General features: G+C 38.6%; 1 protein-coding gene across 7 annotated transcripts in view; it reads right to left on the reverse strand.

Moving 5' to 3' along the window:
- TNRC6A (trinucleotide repeat containing adaptor 6A) overlaps positions 1–19,731 on the reverse strand; it is a 109,967-nt gene that overhangs the window by 66,555 nt on the left and 23,681 nt on the right. For all 7 annotated transcript variants that reach the window (XM_047780287.1, XM_047780285.1, XM_047780283.1 and 4 more), the window contains exons 3-4: positions 17,710–17,797; positions 9,220–9,241 (exon numbers count right to left, since the gene is read on the reverse strand). In XM_047780287.1, coding sequence (XP_047636243.1) covers positions 9,220–9,241; positions 17,710–17,797 — 110 coding nt within the window. The remainder of the gene's footprint in view (positions 1–9,219; positions 9,242–17,709; positions 17,798–19,731) is intronic.

Raw genomic sequence — 19,731 nt, forward strand, 5'->3', positions numbered from 1 at the left:
AAATTAAATGGCAAACTGGAAAACATTTGCCCTTTGGAACAAGTTAAATGTGTCCATTCCTTCCTCTCTCTCCCATTGCCCATCCCAGTTTTCTCTAACAGAAGGGGAAAAGGTACTGTTTTGGTTTAAGGCTGCTAAGCCTAACATAAGAAAGCATTCAACAGAGTCACTAGAGTTTAGGACCAGAGTTTAAGCTGAGAATATACATTTTGTTCAATTTTGCTTTCCTTCTTTTTGAATGTATTATTTGCATCTTCTGCATATGCATCCCCTATGAGGTCTGACATTTAGCTATTTCTGCCTGGTATCTCATCCTCAGAACATTCTCAAACATCATCTCAGAAATACTTACATCAAACACATCAAAAGGGATGTTAATAAGCTTACTATACAGAGAGCTTGTGTAAATAGATAACAAAATCTCTAGGTCCAAGAGGTAAATGGTAGAGAAGAAGAGGCAATTTCTAAGAGCAAAAAAGCACAAGTAGTTAAACATATGATACTCCATTTTACCAATGAACAAATATAAATCAAAGCAATATAATGCAAACTTGGCCTGACCAATTTATAAAGATAATATATCCCATTCTCATGATGCAAGACATATTTCCTGCACAATGGCAAAGACACTGCACTGTGATTCACCCATGCTGGGCTGGGTTCTACTTTAATGAGAGGAAAAAGCGAGTCATCGCCCGTGTACAAAGAAGAACTCGAAAATGACTGAGGAAACTGCTAGTATGTTGTTTTAAGGGACTGAAAGGTTGCTAGGATACTGCAAAACCACAGTTCTGGAAGTTAAAATTTACCGAGTATCATCAGCTGGATGCCAGGCAATTTATCTAATATCTTTTTAGTCTCACCATGATTCTATGCGTTTGAAGTATTGCCAATAAGGCAACTAAGCTCAGAAGAAGGCTGCCCACGATTAGACATCTAGTAAACGGCAGAACTAAAATTTTAAGCCAAATCTGACCAATGTTCCTCCCAATATAAATTTTCGTCTTTGACTTCTAAGAGCAAAATCAAACTCTCCAAAAAGGGAGGAATGACTAATTCTGGGTTAATCATTGTGAAAACTACCAATCAAAAAGGTCTAAATAGCATCTATAATAGTAAGTTATCTATTACACAGGCAGCGTGCCCTACTCTCCAGATCCTGTGATTTACGTTCTGTATTATACATCATTTTCATTCCCACATTATGTAGCCTGGATTATCTCCTTTTAACAGAGTCAAATCAGAAGTTTAGAGGTTACAGTACTTGTTCAAGGTCAAAGAGGTAAAGAAATACAAAGGTGGTATTCATACCCAAATTTATCTGATCCAGAAGACTTAACCAAAATACCAAGTTGATGCTATAATTCCAGGATTATCTCATTACATGAATCAATGCTTTTTACTTCTGGCAAAATTCCGTCTGTAAGTACCATTTTATTAGGCACACTTTCACTAAGGCTACTGTGAGAGTTCTTACTCAGTATGCATTCTGAACCATGGCTACTATTCTTATTAGAACTACAAGTATACAAAAGTGAAATAATGATATCTAATGTGCTTTTTTCTTTGTAAATCAACTAAAGTTTAAACATTCTTTATGGAGTTCCCGTCGTGGTGCAGTGGTTGACGAATCCGACTAGGAACCATGAGGTTGCAGGTTCGGTCCCTGCCCTTGCTCAGTGGGTTAACGATCCGGCCATGCCGTGAGCTGTGGTGTAGGTTGCAGACGCGGCTCGGATCCTGCGTTGCTGTGGCTCTGGCATAGGCCGGTGGCTACAGCTTCGATTCGACCCCTAGCCTGGGAACCTCCATATGCCACGGGAGCGGCCCAAGAAATAGCATAAATAAATAAATAAATAAACATTCTTTAATCTTAAAAAAAAAACTAGTATTTTTTTCAGTCTGAAGCTTTTGATTATAACTGATAAAGCTATTCTTATCCATCCTGATTTCTACCCCAAAATTTAACCCAGAAGACTCTTTTGATTTTTCTTCAAAACTGATAACCAAATGTCGCCACTTCTCAGGGCTCAGGACACAACCCCAAGATACTCCCGTAAGGCTCCAGCAACCATGGGCTCATGAGTTTCTGAATCTGGTTTCTGACAACAGTTTACTTTGTTAATTGCATTTATCTCTGCTTTTCTAATATCTATTTCCTGTCTCCTTTGTCCTGTTCCAGTCTCACCAAACATCTGAAATCATAAATCTTTCACTTCTACTTATTTGAAAAATGTATTACTATTTATAAGCAAACACATCTACATTTGGTAGAAATAAAATGGTTCTTACCTAAAACAAAAAGGAGTCCTGAGCATTCTTCATAACCTCATGAATACATAAATCCAGATTTACATGTATAAATCTATATAAAATCATTTCCTTCTCAATAGGAGAAAATGAAAAATGATGACTGTGATATGCTCCAAAACAATAAAATTATTGACTATTTTCCATGGAGGCAGCAGGCCATTCCCTCCTGTTAGTGCACAGCTAGAAGTCTTATTTGTCGCACAGCTCAAAGACATCTTCACAGGAAGAAACACACTTGCCATTAGTAAACTCTTAGTAAGAACCTCCACTTCTTCAAAGGGGTCAGCACACATCTGCCTTCAAAATCTCTCATAAAGCCAAAGAACTATCATGGCACATTTGGAATCAAGAACCTGGTCTTCCAAGTATTACTTCATACCTGCCTATGGTATAAAGGTCGTGTTTCTATCATGTATACTGTGGAGAAAAACAGTGAACTTGGTTGAGCGCCAATTCTAATAGCAGACCTTCCCACCTGTGTGACAGAAAAAAGATTATAGGTATTCTGCAAGGAGCAGCACTTCACAGAGGCTGGGTGACCAGACTCTTGTGAGTCATTTTCAGCTGAAAGCAGTCTCTTCTGTTCATCCTAACGGCCCCACAAGTGTTACTTTCTACATGTGCCATTATGTGAACAAGCTTAGTCAACATGCTTCGAGTCACAATCAATTTGGGCCTCAGTTTTCTCCAACGACAATCTATGCAGTACAGTGATCCTTTGTCAAGCTACCACAGTTTCTGAATTTCATTATTATAGGAGTCTTTGAGACTGAGAAACTTAAGATTTCAAAGAGAAAATGGAGCGCTCAACCGAGATGTAGGTAAATACACTTACCTTAACCAAACTAAAACAAAGATGAGAATGGAAACACAGTGGGAACAAGCACGTGGGGTTTGTTTTGTTCATGTACAACAGTGACCACAACAATGCATGAATAGGGTCAGTACACAATAAATATTTCATAAATGTTAAATGATTTCTGAAAAGCCAACCACTTCATGCATCACAAAGTTGTCAAATCCTCCTTGCTTCAAAAAGTTATGCTGGAGATACAATGTTTTTTATTTACTTCTTTGTGCTTGGTCCAAAGGGAAATACTATAAAATCTGTTAAAAGGGGAGCTCCCATCGTGGCTGAGCAGAAACAAATCTAACTAGCAGCCATGAGGTCGAAGGTTTGATCCCTAGCCTTGCTCAGTGGGTTAAGGATCTGGTGTTGCTGTGAGCTGTGGTGTAGGTTGCAGACGCAGCTCGGATCCCATGTGGCTGTGGCTGTGGCTGTGGCTTAGGCTACAGCAGCTCTGATTCAACCCCTAGCCTGGGATCCTCCATATGCCTCGGGTAAGGCCCTAAAAAGACACACACCAAAAAAAGTCTGTTAAAAGGTCTTTCCATATTTTTTTAGTTCATTCACTGAATATTATTAAAGCATGGGCAATAGTGTCTTCCAAAGTTACTAACTACAGGGCTATTTTCAAAGAAAAAGAAGGAGAGTCCAATAGGGTTAGTGGTCCAATTCTGACTCAGAAACTAATCAATGCATAACCAAGTCAAGTTTCTTAACTTTTCTGAGTCTTGATTTCACGTGTAAATGGTGAGAATACTACTCACTTTCATAGGACTGTTGAAGGGACTAAATGTGCCAGAACACGCTGATGAAGCTCTCTTGCCATATTCGTTTTTAAATATCCACTGCATGATGTCTGCCCTGGCTCCTTCTCTGCGTCCCACACGTTAAGGGTTACTCTTAGCCCATGAAGCCTTTAGGTCTGCTCCTGAATCACTTTTACCCACTCAGTACTAGTAAGTAAATACTTAGAATATCCACTTGATTAAATGAAGTAAATATAAAACAGTGCATGTTACCTAGTAAGTGCTCAGAGGTAGCTATTACAAGGTCTCTAACATGTGACATGCAGCTGATTTAACAGCTCTTCAATACTTTGATCGCTCCCTAGATCAATGGATATAAATAATGAATTTGTGCCTGGCAGAAAAACAAATAGTAAGGCTAGAACTGAATACAAATAATAATTTCCAACTGTGGCAGGAACAAAAATGTGTTTTAAATGTTTACTCGATTTTCACATGAGCTTTTAATTAATCCAGAAAGAGAAGAGCAGTAGTAACTAACTTCGTATGGATCGCTAGGACACACAAAAAAGTCCGTATCAAATTTTCTCTATTCCTGCTTCTATCCCAGGCTCCCCTATCTCCTTTAGGAGCTCTAGGATTTGTTAATCTCTGAAATATAGCTTGCTTATGAAGTCACCTGAAGAAAGTGTTTGCATGATAGACAGATAGATTGATAGACAGACAAATATTGGCAGTCAAAAATCAACAGTGCTTATTCTTTTTCAAGGAATATGTAAGCAGTATGCTTCCAAAACAAGCAAGTATCAGAGCTGAAAAGCTTTTTTTTTTTTTAAATGACTGTTATTCTTGATGGAGTTCCCAATCACTTTTTCCCTGCCTCTACAATGTATAGTATAGCTACAGGCTATCTTAAAGTTTATCCATCGATTCCTATACCTCACTCCCCTGCTGTTTCAAAGAGATACAAATATACATATTTTTGAAAGGAATTTCAAATAGTCAAATAGTCAAAGAGTTATTCTCCTTAGAGTTTTTCAAAATTCAAGTCACAAGGTAAGAATAAAATGTTCAAGAATTTCATTACATCACTCATTATACCAGGCCACATTTTTATTAGATGAAGCATGAGTCCACTGCACCAAGAAATAAACATCAAGATGTCTTCAATAAGAAAGCCAGTCAAGAATTCAATTTATGATACCATACTAAAACCCAACTTTTATACAAACAGTTTCACCGCTGAATGACAGCAACCTTAGTAGGTGTTATTTAAGTGGGAATGGCAGTAGCCTTAGAAAAATAATTAGCTCATTAAGGCAGAGTTCTTTTTTTTGGGGGGGGGGGCACACCCACAGCATATGACCCCTGAGCTAGGGGTTGAATCAGAGCTATAACACCACAGCCACAGCAATCCAAGATTGAGCCAAATCTGCAACCTATACCACAGCTCACAGCAACGGTGGATTCTTACCCCACTGAGAGAGGCCAGGGGTCAAACCCACATCCTCATGGATACTAGTCGGATTTGTTTCCACTGAGCCACAACAGCAACTCCAAGGCAGAGTTCTATAGGGGGTGCCAAGCCTAACCAGCTATGCTCAGTCTAAGCACTAAAATCTTGACTCTTAACCAAAGAGGCTTTACATCACTTGGTCCAATAAAACCAAAAATTCAGGGAAGTTTCCTTATGGCACAGCAGGTTAAGGATCCTCCGTTGCAGCAGCTGTGGCAGAAGTCACAGCTGTAGCACAGGTTAAATCCCTGGCCCAGGAACGTCCACATGCTGCAGATGGGGTTGGTGGGGGGGAGAGATTCAGTTCCTCAGTCATATTAGCCACATGGAACTAAACCTGGGCTTTACATAGATTCTATGATACAGAAAGACAAAAGGACATTGGGAGCATAAACCGTAACTCTGAATTAGATAAATTCTCCCGATTTTTTAAATGTTGGCGATCAATTAAAAATGTACAGGATAACAATAAAAACACTGTGTGGAGACTACAGGAGATTGAGGAGACATGGTCAAGTAAACAAATTATCTTGTATTAGATCCTAGAGCAGAAAATTCATGGAGGAAGTGGTGCACTCTAAATGCAGTCTGGAGTTCAGTAATACCAACATATGTCAGTTCCTTAGTTTTGACAAATGTACCACAGAAATGTAAAATATTAATAATGGGGAATCGGGTGAGGTGTAAATGGGATCTCTCTGTAGTATCTTTTCAACGTTTCGATAAATCATTAAATTACTCCAAAATAAAGTTTAGTAAAAACAATGACTGTGTGGGCCAAACCCATCCCACAAGCCCTCAATTTGTAATCTAATCACGACAAACCTGCAACCATAAACCCTACATAGATATGATACACACTACAAAAATAAATACATTTTCATGGATCAGAATTAGTGTGACCAAGTATGAAGGGTGCTGCCATCAAAAGAAGGCTGAAGGGAGTAAAATAGTTGGCAAAACAGCATAAAAAGCCTTTTGAAGTGACTTTTATACACGCAACCTAATGTTCTCAGGATTGTGGAAAATCTAAAAACAAAAAGATTCAAATATATTTGTATTTTATGTATGGATGTAAAATAATTATCTATATTCATAAAGGATGTAAACAGTAGTAGATACTTAAAGCTCATGTTGAAGAAACAAATATTCATGAACCAGTCAAAAATCTAAAAGAATATAAGTGAATGCCCCAAGTTGAATGTACATCACAGCATCCTAAGAAATCAGAAAGGTAGTTGAAGGGATCCATTAGAAAACGAATTTTGAGAGGTTTAGAAAAGCTGAAAGGCATCTTTGGCTGAGAAATGGGACTAATAGAAACAGAAATGAACATGAAAAAGATAAGAATGACCTGAAAAGTATAAAGTATAAATGATCTGAAAAGCATAAAGGTTTTAACCCACTTGGGAAACAAGTTGGTTAAGTCATGGAAGGCTAAGTTAAAGAGAGCTTTGAAAGCCAACCACAGAAGTTTGGTTTTCTTGTTTTGTTTTGCTGCTGCCAGCCTATGCCACAGCAACAGCAACTCGGGATCTGAGGCACATCTGTGACCTACACCACAGCTCGCAGTAACACTGGATCCTTAACCCACCGGGCAAGGCCAGGGATCAAACCTGCATCCTCATGGATACTAGCTGGGTTCGTTACCACTGAGCCACGACAGGGACTCCAGGAACTTGGTTTTGAAGCAAAGTAACAAGGAACAACTTAACATTCCTATCGAGGGGAGCAGTATGAGAAAAGTAGAGTTCTAAGGAAATTAATTTGGTCATGCTCCTACTAAATTAATCTGGCAATGTTACTCCCTACATCCTTTCATATCCCTGGTAACTTTCTCAGCCATGCCGGTTCAAAGCCACCATATCGGCTTCAATTCCTCTTCTCATCACCAGTTGCCGATCCTGTACAATCACATCTCACACATCTGTCATCATCTCCTACTCTACTGCCAAGACCTCCTCACCCTCTCCTTTCCTTCTCTTCCCTCTCTGGTACTGTTCATATGTGGTGACATGAGACACGACTGACAAGAAATGTTCCTGAAGCATTGCTTATGACCATGACCTCTAAATGCCAAAATCTTGGCTGGCTCTCCACTCTAACCAGCACAAAGTCCACTGGTTCCTCCTACCTCCATACTATATTCTGCCGCCTCCTCTCAACACCTCTAGACTCCTTCTCTCAATATTCCCTCTTCTTGTCCACCTACCTCCTCTGCCCAGTACCTTTTTTCTGTTACCTCCGTCTTTCAAAACCCCTGCCCATCTTTCAACTAGCACTCTCCATGTTCACAAGTGTCTGACAGATTTTCAAAAGAAAAAAAAAAAAAAAAAGTCACCCTCTGCTTAAGCTCCTAATTGCCTACCCAAGTCAGAGTTCCTTGGTACAATGAGCACATATGGCCCTCTTGAACCTGGCCCCCACCTATCTCTCTAAGAAAAACCCTCAACCCTGCCCACTTGTCACTGGGTACTTAATGCTCTAGGAATACCACCAATGCATACAACAGCACATTATTTCTTGTCTATATGCCTTTAGTCATGCCTATCCCTATGCCATTTCACTCCTTCTTTGACTAGCCATCTCTTGCTCTCTCTCTCTTTTTTTTTTTTTTGCTTTTTAGGGCCACATCTGCAGCATATAGAAGTTCCCAGGCCAGGGGCTGAATTTTGGAACTGCACCTGCCAGCTTATTCCACAGCCATAGCACCATGGGATCTGAGCCCGGTTTGCAACCTATACCACAGCTCACGGCAACAGAGCATCCTTAATGCACTGAGTGGGGCCAGGGATCAAACCTGCGTCTTCATGGATACTAGTCAGGTTCATTCCTGCTGAGCCACACGGGAACTCCCTAGCCATCGCATCTTTTAAGACTCACATTTTCAAGGAGGTCTTCCTTAACCCACTGTGTAGTCTAATTTCGCTCCTCTATGCTCCCAGACAACTTAGGCATCTTTAACCAAATCGCATTACACTACAGTATGCTTGGGTGTGTCCTTCTTTTGACACTCTTTCTCCAATAAAACATGAACTACAATTTTGCTTACTCTTATACAACTGCACCTCAAAAATGTTATCTTAAACAACACTGACCTCTAATGAAGAGAGGCAGTTTTGAGTGCAGCTATCAACCAAATGCAGAGATTACACTTTTGGTAGTAACTTAAGTAAAAATTCAGAACCTTTAGGCCTAACAAGTTTGGCATCTGAGAGCTCTAAATCTTTCATTACCAGGTAATCAACTCCTGGGTGGGTGAAGAACTCCTGATTCAGGATGTGAGAGAAATTAGGTAACTATTTCCTTACCAGCCTAAAGACTTTTGCTTGGCCCATACTGGGGGCTATTCAACCTCACCATAAGGTTATTAGCAATCTACCGTTCTCAGTGATAACACAGAATGGATGTCACTGTCTGCCTACAGGAAGAAGTGGGGACAACGGCACACAGATAACAAAGAATAAAGTAGCTCTAGACAAGAAGACTTTTCGATGAAAGACTGAGGGAAAGGCACACGTGTCCAAAGACTCAAATCCAAGGAGTATGTTAGGAGGTAGTTTTATCCTAGGAGATAGTCATAAGGCAGGTCTTGAGACAGTGTATTTTTAAAGGGGTAATACACACTATGAGAAACCATAAATCCCAAAAGAGGACTCCAGGGTGATGAAGTTTGTCCCCACCCCTTTGTTCCTTTCATGTTCTTCTCTCTCCCATCCTGGAGTTGAATAACAATGCATATCAACAACCTTGCTTTAATGAAAAAAAGATTTAAAAAATAGCTTTAAATAACGTACCTTTGATTTTTTGTTCAGTGGCCTAAAATAAAAACAAACAAACAAAAAACAATGTAAATATGAAACTGAAAGAAATGGATTGTTATGATAAAATGTTCATATATTACTACTATATAAGACATACACACTTTTATTAAATAAAGAATCTGTCATTCAGATGAACTGCATAGGAAAAGATATGCAGAGAAAGCATGCTTTTCCCATAGATGTGCCCCACTGTCCCTGACACAATGTTTACTAATAAAAAAAATTCTTGAAATGATTTAGGCACAAAGCAGATACCATTCTATAACAATACATAATAATAAACTGTACTTTTCTCATCATTTAGTTTTACAACTATTTTTATGTAACTGTCACCTTTACCTTTAATGGATCTAATGAGTTCTACATAAGTTTTAACAGCTTCAAATTTTCTTGTTTCAAATGATAAAAGATGAATTAAGTTTTCTGGAAGAAAAGCTGCATATAACTGCTTTGGCCAAATTAGTATTAAATTTAACTCCTCTGAGAGTTAGACTGGCTGCTACAGTTAAGTATAATTAACTTTTAAGTATTTTGGGGTGGGAAATATTTTCAAACATATCTGTCACTTCTGACACACCTGACGATTCAGTTAAAATTCCTGTTCTGAAGCTAAACTGACACGGGCACTGCTTCCCATGCTTGCCCCTACTTCCACTGTCTCTGCCACAACAAGGAGAGGAAACTGAGGACAGGAGGACTGCCTCAAGGTGCCTGGCTCAAACTTCAAGCGCCTCAAAAAACAAACAAACAAACAAACTGATTATAGACAGAGGTCACAAAGGAAACTCAGCTTTTGATGGTGCCCAACTGGGTGGGAGTCCTAAAAAATAAGGTACAAGGACAGGCAGGAAGGTGAGGAAAGACTGAATAATTAGTACCTGAATAACTATGAATTGTTTCTAAATGGAGATAAAACTTTTCTTAATTATCATAGGGCATGATAATTGATTTTGCTTAGTCATATTAAACGGGTACCAAAAACATTTTAAAAATTGTATCATCATAGAACTATACGGTAAAGAACCATATGGCAATTACCCTAAAACTGAAACTATACCAAACATTTATCTTTCCCTGAACAGCCAAAGTCAGTCTAGGCATTGAAGCGCTTTGCTAACTTTTAGAGCACTGGTGATAGTAAAATAATGGAGGCCATCTTTTACTTTATATGAATCAAAAATTAAAAAAACATGATGGAAGGACAATGGCAAAAGACCAGTCAACTAGCTTGAACACTTAACTAATTTCTGGGAGAAACCATTTGCAAAATCTGGTAGTACAATAAAGTTTTATTAGAGAGAACTCAGTGTCTGAATAAGTTCAAGGAATCTAAGTATCATGTCAAACAAAAAGATACATAGTTTTCTAAAGCCCCCAAAATAAAAAAATCAACACAAAAGGTATTCTGCATGATGTAAACAGATCGTGTGTTGTTTTGTTTTGGGTTTTGTTTTCGGTTTTTTTTGGTTGTTGTTCAACTCTCCTGGTCTCTTCCACAGTTTACTTGCAAAGGAAACTAAGTTACAGTACTTAAAAACTAGGGCCACACTACTACATCCCAAAATATTCAGTGTTGCTCTTCTAGGCCTTACAACATAAAGGATATCTACTATGCCAACTCCTTTGAGAAAAACAAACAAAAAATTACAGGTTGCTTCAGAAAGCAACGGTCAATCTCATTAACATGTCATCTACAGAGACCAGCACCAAGGAGACCCTCAAAGAGGTCTACCCAACAGAACAAAGCTAATACACTGAAAGAATGTTAAGTTACAGAACCCAAGAGCTCCTGATTAGGAGGAAGTGGAATTGATAGCTACATTTGTTTTAAATAGGTTTTTGGAGTTCCCGCTATGGCGCAGCAGGTAAAAAAGGATCCAGCATTATCTCCGTGGCGCCATGGGTTTGATCCCCAGTCCAGTGCAGTGTGTTAAAAACCTGGCATTGCCACAGCTGTGGCATAGGTCACAGCTTCAGCTCAGATTTGATCCTTGGCCCAGGAACTTCCATATGCCACAGGCGTAACCAAATAAATAAATAGGGTTGTGTGAGTTGGTCCAGGGACCCTGTGCATTACTGAAACTATTAAAAAGAGAATTTTCCAGTTGGGGTTAGTGATTTTAAGAGTATGTATCTGCAGTGTTCAAAATTGTGGCTACTATTCCCATATGGTTACTGACTATTGAAATACAGCTAGTCTGAAGTAATATGCATAAAATACATACCAGATTTCTATTATGTAGTATTTAAAAAGGTAAATTATTTCACCAGTATTTTATACTGATTACATGTTAAAATAGTAATACTCAGGATATACTGGATTATATAAAATATACAAAAATTAACTTCAGCTGTTTTTTTTCCCCCCATTTACTTATTTATTGTCTTTCTGTCCTTTTACAGCCGTACATGCGGCATATGGAGGTTCCCAGGCTAGGGGTCAAATTGGAGCTGTAGATGCTGGCCTACGCCAGAGCCACAGCAACACCAGATCTGAGCAGCGTCTGCAGCCTACACCAAGCTTACGGCAATGCTGGATCCTTAACCTACTGAGCGAGACCAGGGATCATCCGAACCTGAGACCTCATGGTTCCTAGTTGGATTCGTTTCCGCTGCACCACGAAGGGAACTCCTTTTTTTCCTTTTAAATGATGCTGTCATTTAACCCTCTGGGTCTCAGTTTCCTAATCCCTCAACTAGAGAAAATAATACTATTCAAACATGAGGTATCATTTTGAATCTTCTTGTACAACAGAATTAAAAGACTGACAAATGGAGAAGCAAGACTATTTCAATTTTGAACTTTTTTTTTTTTTTCCTTAAAAACAGGGAGTTTCCACTGTGGCACAGTGAGTTAAGGATCTGGTGTTGCCACAGCTGTGGTATGGGTTGCAGCTGAGATTCTATCCCTTCCATATGCTGTGGGTGTGCAGCCAAAAAAAGAAACAAAAAACCTGAGTGGTGATTCCAAAGCAATGATCACAACTGCCTGAATTTGCTACTGAAGGCGCATCAGTGGCAGACACACAGCATGCCAGGTGCTTTTGGTTAGGCTCTGCACCATTTGTCCCAGTTCCTCCATCCCTAAGTATACTTCAATGGTGAAGAGCCCAGAGTCTGAAGCCAGACTGCCTGGCTTTGAATTAAGGCTCCAACATTTACAGTGTGACTTTGGTCAAAATTAGTTCACTTCTCTAAGGCTTGGCCTCCTCATCTATAAGACAGGAACAAAAACACCTACCTCAGAGTTGTTGTGAGGCTAAAAGGAATACACTCAGATAAAGCGCTTAGGGGAAAGGGCTGGGGGGGTAGGGGGAGAAGAGAGGGGGGCAAAGAGAGAGAGGGAGAGGGAGGGAGGAATGGGGGGGGGAGAGGTATGTAGCTCAGGACAGTGCCTGGCATACAGAAAGCATGCAACAGAGAGATTACCTAGTGCTGCTGTTATCAGCCCTACCTGCCCATGCTTTGGCTCCTTTCTCCCACACTTGGTAATGACCTGACTTAAACTCATTCCCAGCTCCCAAGTCTTGCTTTTCTCTTTTTCTAGTCTAATTCACTTGTTTTAAATGAGATAATTAATTGTCAGAGACCTTTTCAATTACTGTTTAGAAAGCAGCATACTGCCTGGAACCCAGGTCTGTTAAATGAGGTTTGGTTTTGTTCTAAAGGAAACAAGAATAGTAAGCTGAAATAAGGACCAGTATTGTAAAGACAACACCTAACTGCCCTAGATGAGATGAGGGCAGTGCTCCAGGCCTGGCCGGTTACATTACCACCTAGGTTACTGAGAAAATTGGCTACCTAATCTGCTGACTATGATCCCTAACCTCAGAACAAAAATGGCCTTTGGGAGACATGACTAGCAAATACAAAATTTCCAAAAAGGGGGAATGAATGTTGAAGTTTTCTACAACCTAAGTCTCATTTAAACTCGAATTCCACAACCTTTTATAAAAATCCCTTCAAGCTTTTAACAGTAACAAAAATACCCATGAACAGTGACTTTAAAATATTCTCGGAGTTTCCACTGTGGCTCAGGTAAGGAATCAGACTAATATCATGAGCATGCAGGTTCAATTCCTGGCCTCGCTCAGTGGGTTAAGGTTTTGGTGTTGCAGTGAACTGTGGTGTAGGTCACAGATAAGGCTCGGATCCCGTGTTGCTATGGCTGTGGTGTAGGCAGGCAGCTGCAGCTCTGATTCGACCCCTAGCCTGGGAACTTCCATATGACGCAGGTGTGGCCCTAAAAAAAAAAAAGCAAAAAACAAACAAAACATTCTCAACACCGAAAGATCCCAATTTGTGTTGGTGCTTCCCTCCAAGCCTCAACCATTATATGCTTTCTAGGAACTACAACTGCATGTCTAAAGTTCACACTAAATTATCCCTCTATAATTAACCTATTTCTCATCCTCTTTTTTTCCTCCTCATTACATTTCCTTCAAGATTCCTTCCAGTAATTTCTCCTAAAAAAGAACCTAGATATATAGATCCATGGTAATGACCTAGTGCTACTATTGCTGCCCTTTTCTTAAGTACAGAATCTACATTCCTGTGCTATATCAAATTATTTTCTGATAACTCAGAATCAGAAGATATACAAACAGCCATGATTCTTAGATGTGAAATAGAAGGCTTTTCAAAAAAAAAATCAAAAACAAAGCCATTCAGTCAGATTTCAGTCAGACTAAGAGATGAATCTGGTCTGAAATATAATAAAAACCATGTAATTTTGTATGAACAATTCTAGAGGAATTTAAATATTTAAATTTATATTAGTTAATAGACAAAATTAGAAAAACTACCATAGGATCAATAGCATCGTGAACGTTGGTATCTAATTGTTTGTGTAAGGAACTGTGCTACCTAGTTTTTTATTTAAAATAAAAATTAACTCACGGTCTGAATTTAAATTTCTTTAAAAGACCACAGTGGCCATTAGGGACTTTCTGTATTGATGGCATAAAATGCCTTATAAAACTACCATAACACATTTCCAGCCTTGACGTTCATCTTTAGTTTGTGAAAGATAAAGCAAGAGCATAAGATAATGTTCTGTATCAAAAGAATAAAGCCATGGAACTGAGTTTTGGGAAAATATCAGCTAAGGAAATGAAAAGATTTCAATTCCATTCCAGGTTCTGTTACCCTGATGTTGACACTTAATTCATTTTAATGCCTGGGTTCCTTATACATTAAATGAATGGATTAAAACAGTGTCTGAAGTCTTTTTCAGAAACCAAAATACATCGTTTCTTTTTAGGTGTGCATAGATGACATAAAGCAGGCAGATTGTTTTTGCAGTAGCGAATTCATGCTTCAACATGTATATAAACAGGCCTGTCTCAATGGTTTATGTAGATGTCTGTCACCTACCCAGATACACCTGCTGGCTCCTACTAGAGACGAAAGGCAAGCTTGCTCGAGGAAACTTGCCTTAAAACATCTGTGACTCACCATCTTTCATATGGGACATAAGTGTGCCAAGTTGGGAGATTTTCCCCTTTGTTTTGTTTTTTAAGAGCTATTTGGTAACAGCCTACAGGAATACCAGCTGTCCTCACTTCACCAATGGGTTGTACTCAAATTTGGTCATAAGCTGGTTATCTGGAATTTGGAGAACAGCCTTATTTACAGTGGCAGCTTAGTCTACTAAATTTAACATTTATTAGAAGTAATAAATATTCCTTTATGTTGTGTTCAGTCACTAGATATTACCCTGTCTATGGAATACATAGGCATCAATGCTGAAGATGTGGCAAAAGAAAAAAAAAAAAAAAAAAAAACCCTCTCCATCTCTCTCAGCCTGTGATGATGGTCCCAGTAGGACACAGCTGGGGTGGGAGACTGAAACCATGTGGTGAGGCAGGAATGGAATGGTAAGGACTATGAAGAACTGTCACTTCGGATTTTGTAAGAGGCCAAATGCCACAAAAATCATCATTTGTGTGTTAAAGACACTGATTTGGTGATTTAGATTTGATGCAAAACTATAAAGATAACAATGAGTCATTATCTGTTACGTCTTAAAAATTATACTTACATTACATATTTTTAAAATCTTAAAAGTTCTCATAAGAAAAAAAAAAATATCCAACTATACTGTATGGCTACACAACCAGACTTACTGCAGTGATCATTTCACAATATATACAAATATTGAATCATTATGTTGTACACATGAAACTACTGTAATGTTTTCTGTCAATTATACCTCAATTAAAAAAAACCACAATGCAAATTATTCAAGTGACTCCTCCCTTTCTTAGAATTTCCTCAGAAATAGAGTAAATTCCAAATAAACATGCTTCATTACATAAAAATTTTAGGCCCTTTCTCTAGTCATTTCACATACATCCTGACTTAGAAGCTAAATCTTGTAATCCTTAAAAGCAGAGATCACCAAGACCTGATGCCTCACCTTGGATGCTTGCTCAACTAATGATTCTGTGTGAAGTATACCCAAGCCATCATCCTCAATAAATCTCAAGTTTTTTTAAAGGCTCTTCTCACTAAGTAACTGGCCTTCACACCATGGAACAAGGGTCTGATAAGCCTTGCCTCCAACTTCAGACTTACACAGGACAATACTTTTTCATAACAAATCCGAAGCAAAGACTGATCAACTTGCAAAGACCACTGTATACCAGCAGGCCTCTCACAGAGGCCTAAAGGTATGATCGATGCCAAAACTCTCTACTAGGAACCTATTCTAAACCCTGTAACAATTACCAATGCATTTCTTTCCAGTCACTCCTGAGGAATCAAAAGGCTGAGACCAAGGCTCACCTAGTCTACCAACTCATCACTCTTAATCCTCCACGGTGCTCTGAACTCCGCCCCTCCCCAGTTTACTAGCTTGATCATACCCTAAACTCTGCAAGTCCAAAACTGCACTGTATTTCTTCTTTTCCCCTTTCTGTGTGTCCCCTAACCTGGTTAACTGCTCCCCAAAATGTACTTAGCCAACACAATCTGGAACCTAAGCTCAATCTAGGTTACCCTTCTATCAGGTCCTTTTGACAAATTCTGTGGACTCTTTTCATAGTCTCTTTATCAGTATATGTCTAGTTTCCACCCCTTCCAATCCAGTTCCACAATTTTCTAAATACCATTCTAAAATATAAACTTTTACGTCACTCTACTAACATGTCTTCAGTGTTTTCCCCAATACCCAGTGGCCGAACTGGGAGAGGTGCCAACAGCTACAACAAACTTCTCCAGTCTCATTCCCCTGACCTTTCTACACTTGGCTCCTTCCAACCACCAACTCCCTCCAATCAAAACCTGTACGACAGGCTATAGATGCTTAACTCCAATTTTATACTGCTGGAACCATTTTCTATTCTGCTCCTTATTCACTTGACTAATTTCTATGCTATGAAAATGTTCCTATCCTTCTACCCCATTTCAGACTGAGTTGAGAACTTCTCAATGTGCTTCAACAGTTCCCTACCTGCCATAGCTTTATATCCTGAGTTTTTCCCTACTACATGATGGGGAGGTAAGTATGCTGCTATAGTCTATTATCTATTTCCTAGTATCTAAAAAAAGGGTATATGTTAAAATTAAAGTCATAATTCATTAGAATACAGATATGGAACCTTAACTTCATTGGCTTTTTTAGAATATTTTTCTAGGTCCTTGAAACCCTGACACAGTAGGAGATGAGTGCCTGGCTTAGTTAACAGGCATCAGCCTTTAGCATTAATTTGTAAAAATCTTTTATAATTATAGACGTAACTTTTATTTTTCCACAATTTGTGCTGGTTTCACTAGTTTTGGACAGATGTTTTGCAGCAGTTTTGCCTTCATCCTCACATTTAAATATGCTAATTTAACCTGAAAATTTTAAAAAGCAGCCCAGGTACTAAATAAAAAGAAAAAAAGGACATTGACACTTTATTTCCTATTAAAAACTTTATTTCCTTTTATGTTTATTACTATTTCCTTTATTATTTTACTTCCTATTATGTGTATTATTATGCGTATATATTATGTCACCTTATTTAATTCAACTTACATTTTACAAAACCCGGAAACTAAGGCCCAGAGAGGCTAAATAAAGTTGAAGGCCACACTGTTCTGTATGCTATGTGGATTTCAAATCCTCTCTATGCAGCTACAAATTCCACGTTCTTCTCACTTATAAAATGATTTAGGTATTATGAAAACTTAGGAACACCTAACTGAAAAACAAAGACCTATACAAAAAAGAACTTACCTTCGGGGGGGGGGGGAGGGGGGGAGAAAACTATTGGCAAGATTAAATAACTATGCATTACATTGTACACACTTAGCAAGTTACTACATATGCATACTCAAAGATGTTAAGTATTACAATGAACCGCCACATAAGTTAAAACATTCAATCAAATGCTTTAAATAATCCAATAAGAATAATTTTCTTCTTTAATCTATGTTTAAACTGCTTAATAGAAAATTAGTTTATACATATACTACCTTCTTTTGAGCAGCTTCCTTCTTTTTCTTGTCGTCTTTTTTCTTTTTCTTTTCTTCCATCAACTGTTCTTCTTCTTGCACTAAATCCCTGAACCACACAGTTGCAATTAACTTTCCCAAAAAATAAAAATAATGTTGCATACAGATTCATTTTCACTCTTTAATAATAGAAGTAAAGACATGGCAAATTACTCTTTTTATCGTTCGGTGAAACAAAACACAACTTGAAACTTCAATCTAACCAGTGTATGCTACTTTTCTTTAGTCAGTAAGTCACCAGTAGTAGAGCTTTTTATCTTCACATTATATCAAGAAGACATCCAAAAGTCAGCAAATTTTACATTCGGAAACCAGCTATTCCCTCCAATTCTAGAATATAAACAACCTCTCATGAGCAGAGTCATGTTGCTTCTGGCCCCAATTATCTATTATCCAAATATCCACTGCTAATGGCAATGCCTGGAACCTCCCCCATAACCCTCTGCTGCCCAGGTATCCAGGGTTATCTTCAGCTCTCATTGTTCTAAAAAGCTTTATACCTATTTTTAGAACACAACTTACTCGTAATTTGATGGCTTGTATTTAAGCTTTATAATAATTTCATATCCTATAAACATTCCAAACTATTCTATCAATACTGAGGAAACAATCCATAATGAACTCATTCTATAAGTTTGTTTCAATTCTTAAAATCAGAAATGTGCAAAAAGAACCTAGGGCTCAATATTTCAAAATGATTTCAAAAATGACTGGGCAAGTGTGTTCGCCTCCTCCTTTCTACTCTATCTCACCGAAAAGATAAGGAAAAGGTACTAAATCTATTCAGAGTTGATGAATAAACAAGAGCAAAGGAAGCTACAACTTAGGAATAAACACAAAAGATGTGTTAAGTGGCTGTATGTGTCATCCTCTGGCAGAGCTCCAGAGAGGCTCCAAGATCAGAGTTGACTGAACTGATACAGGCATGGAGCACAGACGGCATATAGAAAGGTCACAACTACTCAGTTTCTCCCGTCCACTTTCTATCCCTATATGGATACATGGCCACAGGTAGCAAACGTATTTAAATCCAGCCTAAAACCAAAGAAATGTTCTTAAGGTGAAATCCGCCAATCAACACTCTTCACACACACAAACTCCTCCTCAGGAATCCCCACTCCTTCAAAGAAGGGAGCTACTGGACAACCAAGTCTATGCAATGCTGGAGGAAATGTACTCAAATTACCTAGATTAATTGCCCTAGAGTCTAGAACCTAAACCTTCATTCATAATTATCAACAGACAACCAAAAATCATTACTCAAAGAAAACCCACACAAAAAGAAAAAGCCCCTAATTCTGCCCTGAGAAAGCTTTCTAGAGAGGACATTATGAATATCAGAGATGGAGAGATTCAAGGGACATGAACTACACATTTAAGGAACTGTAAATAAATTATTAAGGCTGGAATGAATATGGCAGTAGGGATACAGCAGAAGATAAAATGAGAAACACAGACAATACATAAGAAACTAGAAGGGGTGCTGTAGATGCACTCCAATAAGGTCACACAAAACTTAAGCTGGCTTTGCTGATGGAAGAAACTGAGAGGAGATGCAGGCAGATAGTGAAAAACAAAGTAACAGTATGTATAAGTGATGATAGTCTACTAATGTAGATGATGGCTAAAATCAGAAGTTGGAAAAAGAGGATAAGAACTGTTGCTGTATTTCATTACTATTTTGTTCAAAGCAGCACTGTCCTGTGCTAACAGAGTAGCAGCAAAACAGATTCAAGCCAACTATACCATGACTCACTCTAGCTTTCTGCGTGAGGGAGGCAATGAGAGTGAGCAAGCTCACTCATTATAGCCCTGGAAGCCGAGGAGTGAGACAGTCACAACATATGAAAGAAAGACTAAAATTAGTAAACAAAGGCAAGTAAGCCATATCATTGCCATGTTACTCAAAAGCTGATTACTAGCCCTAAACTTCTTCAGCCTCTGTTTCTTCACTAAAGCTGGGGAGGGATGTATTACCATATG

Source organism: Phacochoerus africanus, chromosome 5 (genome assembly GCF_016906955.1).
Source record: "Phacochoerus africanus isolate WHEZ1 chromosome 5, ROS_Pafr_v1, whole genome shotgun sequence".
In the NCBI taxonomy this organism is placed as follows: domain Eukaryota; kingdom Metazoa; phylum Chordata; class Mammalia; order Artiodactyla; family Suidae; genus Phacochoerus; species Phacochoerus africanus.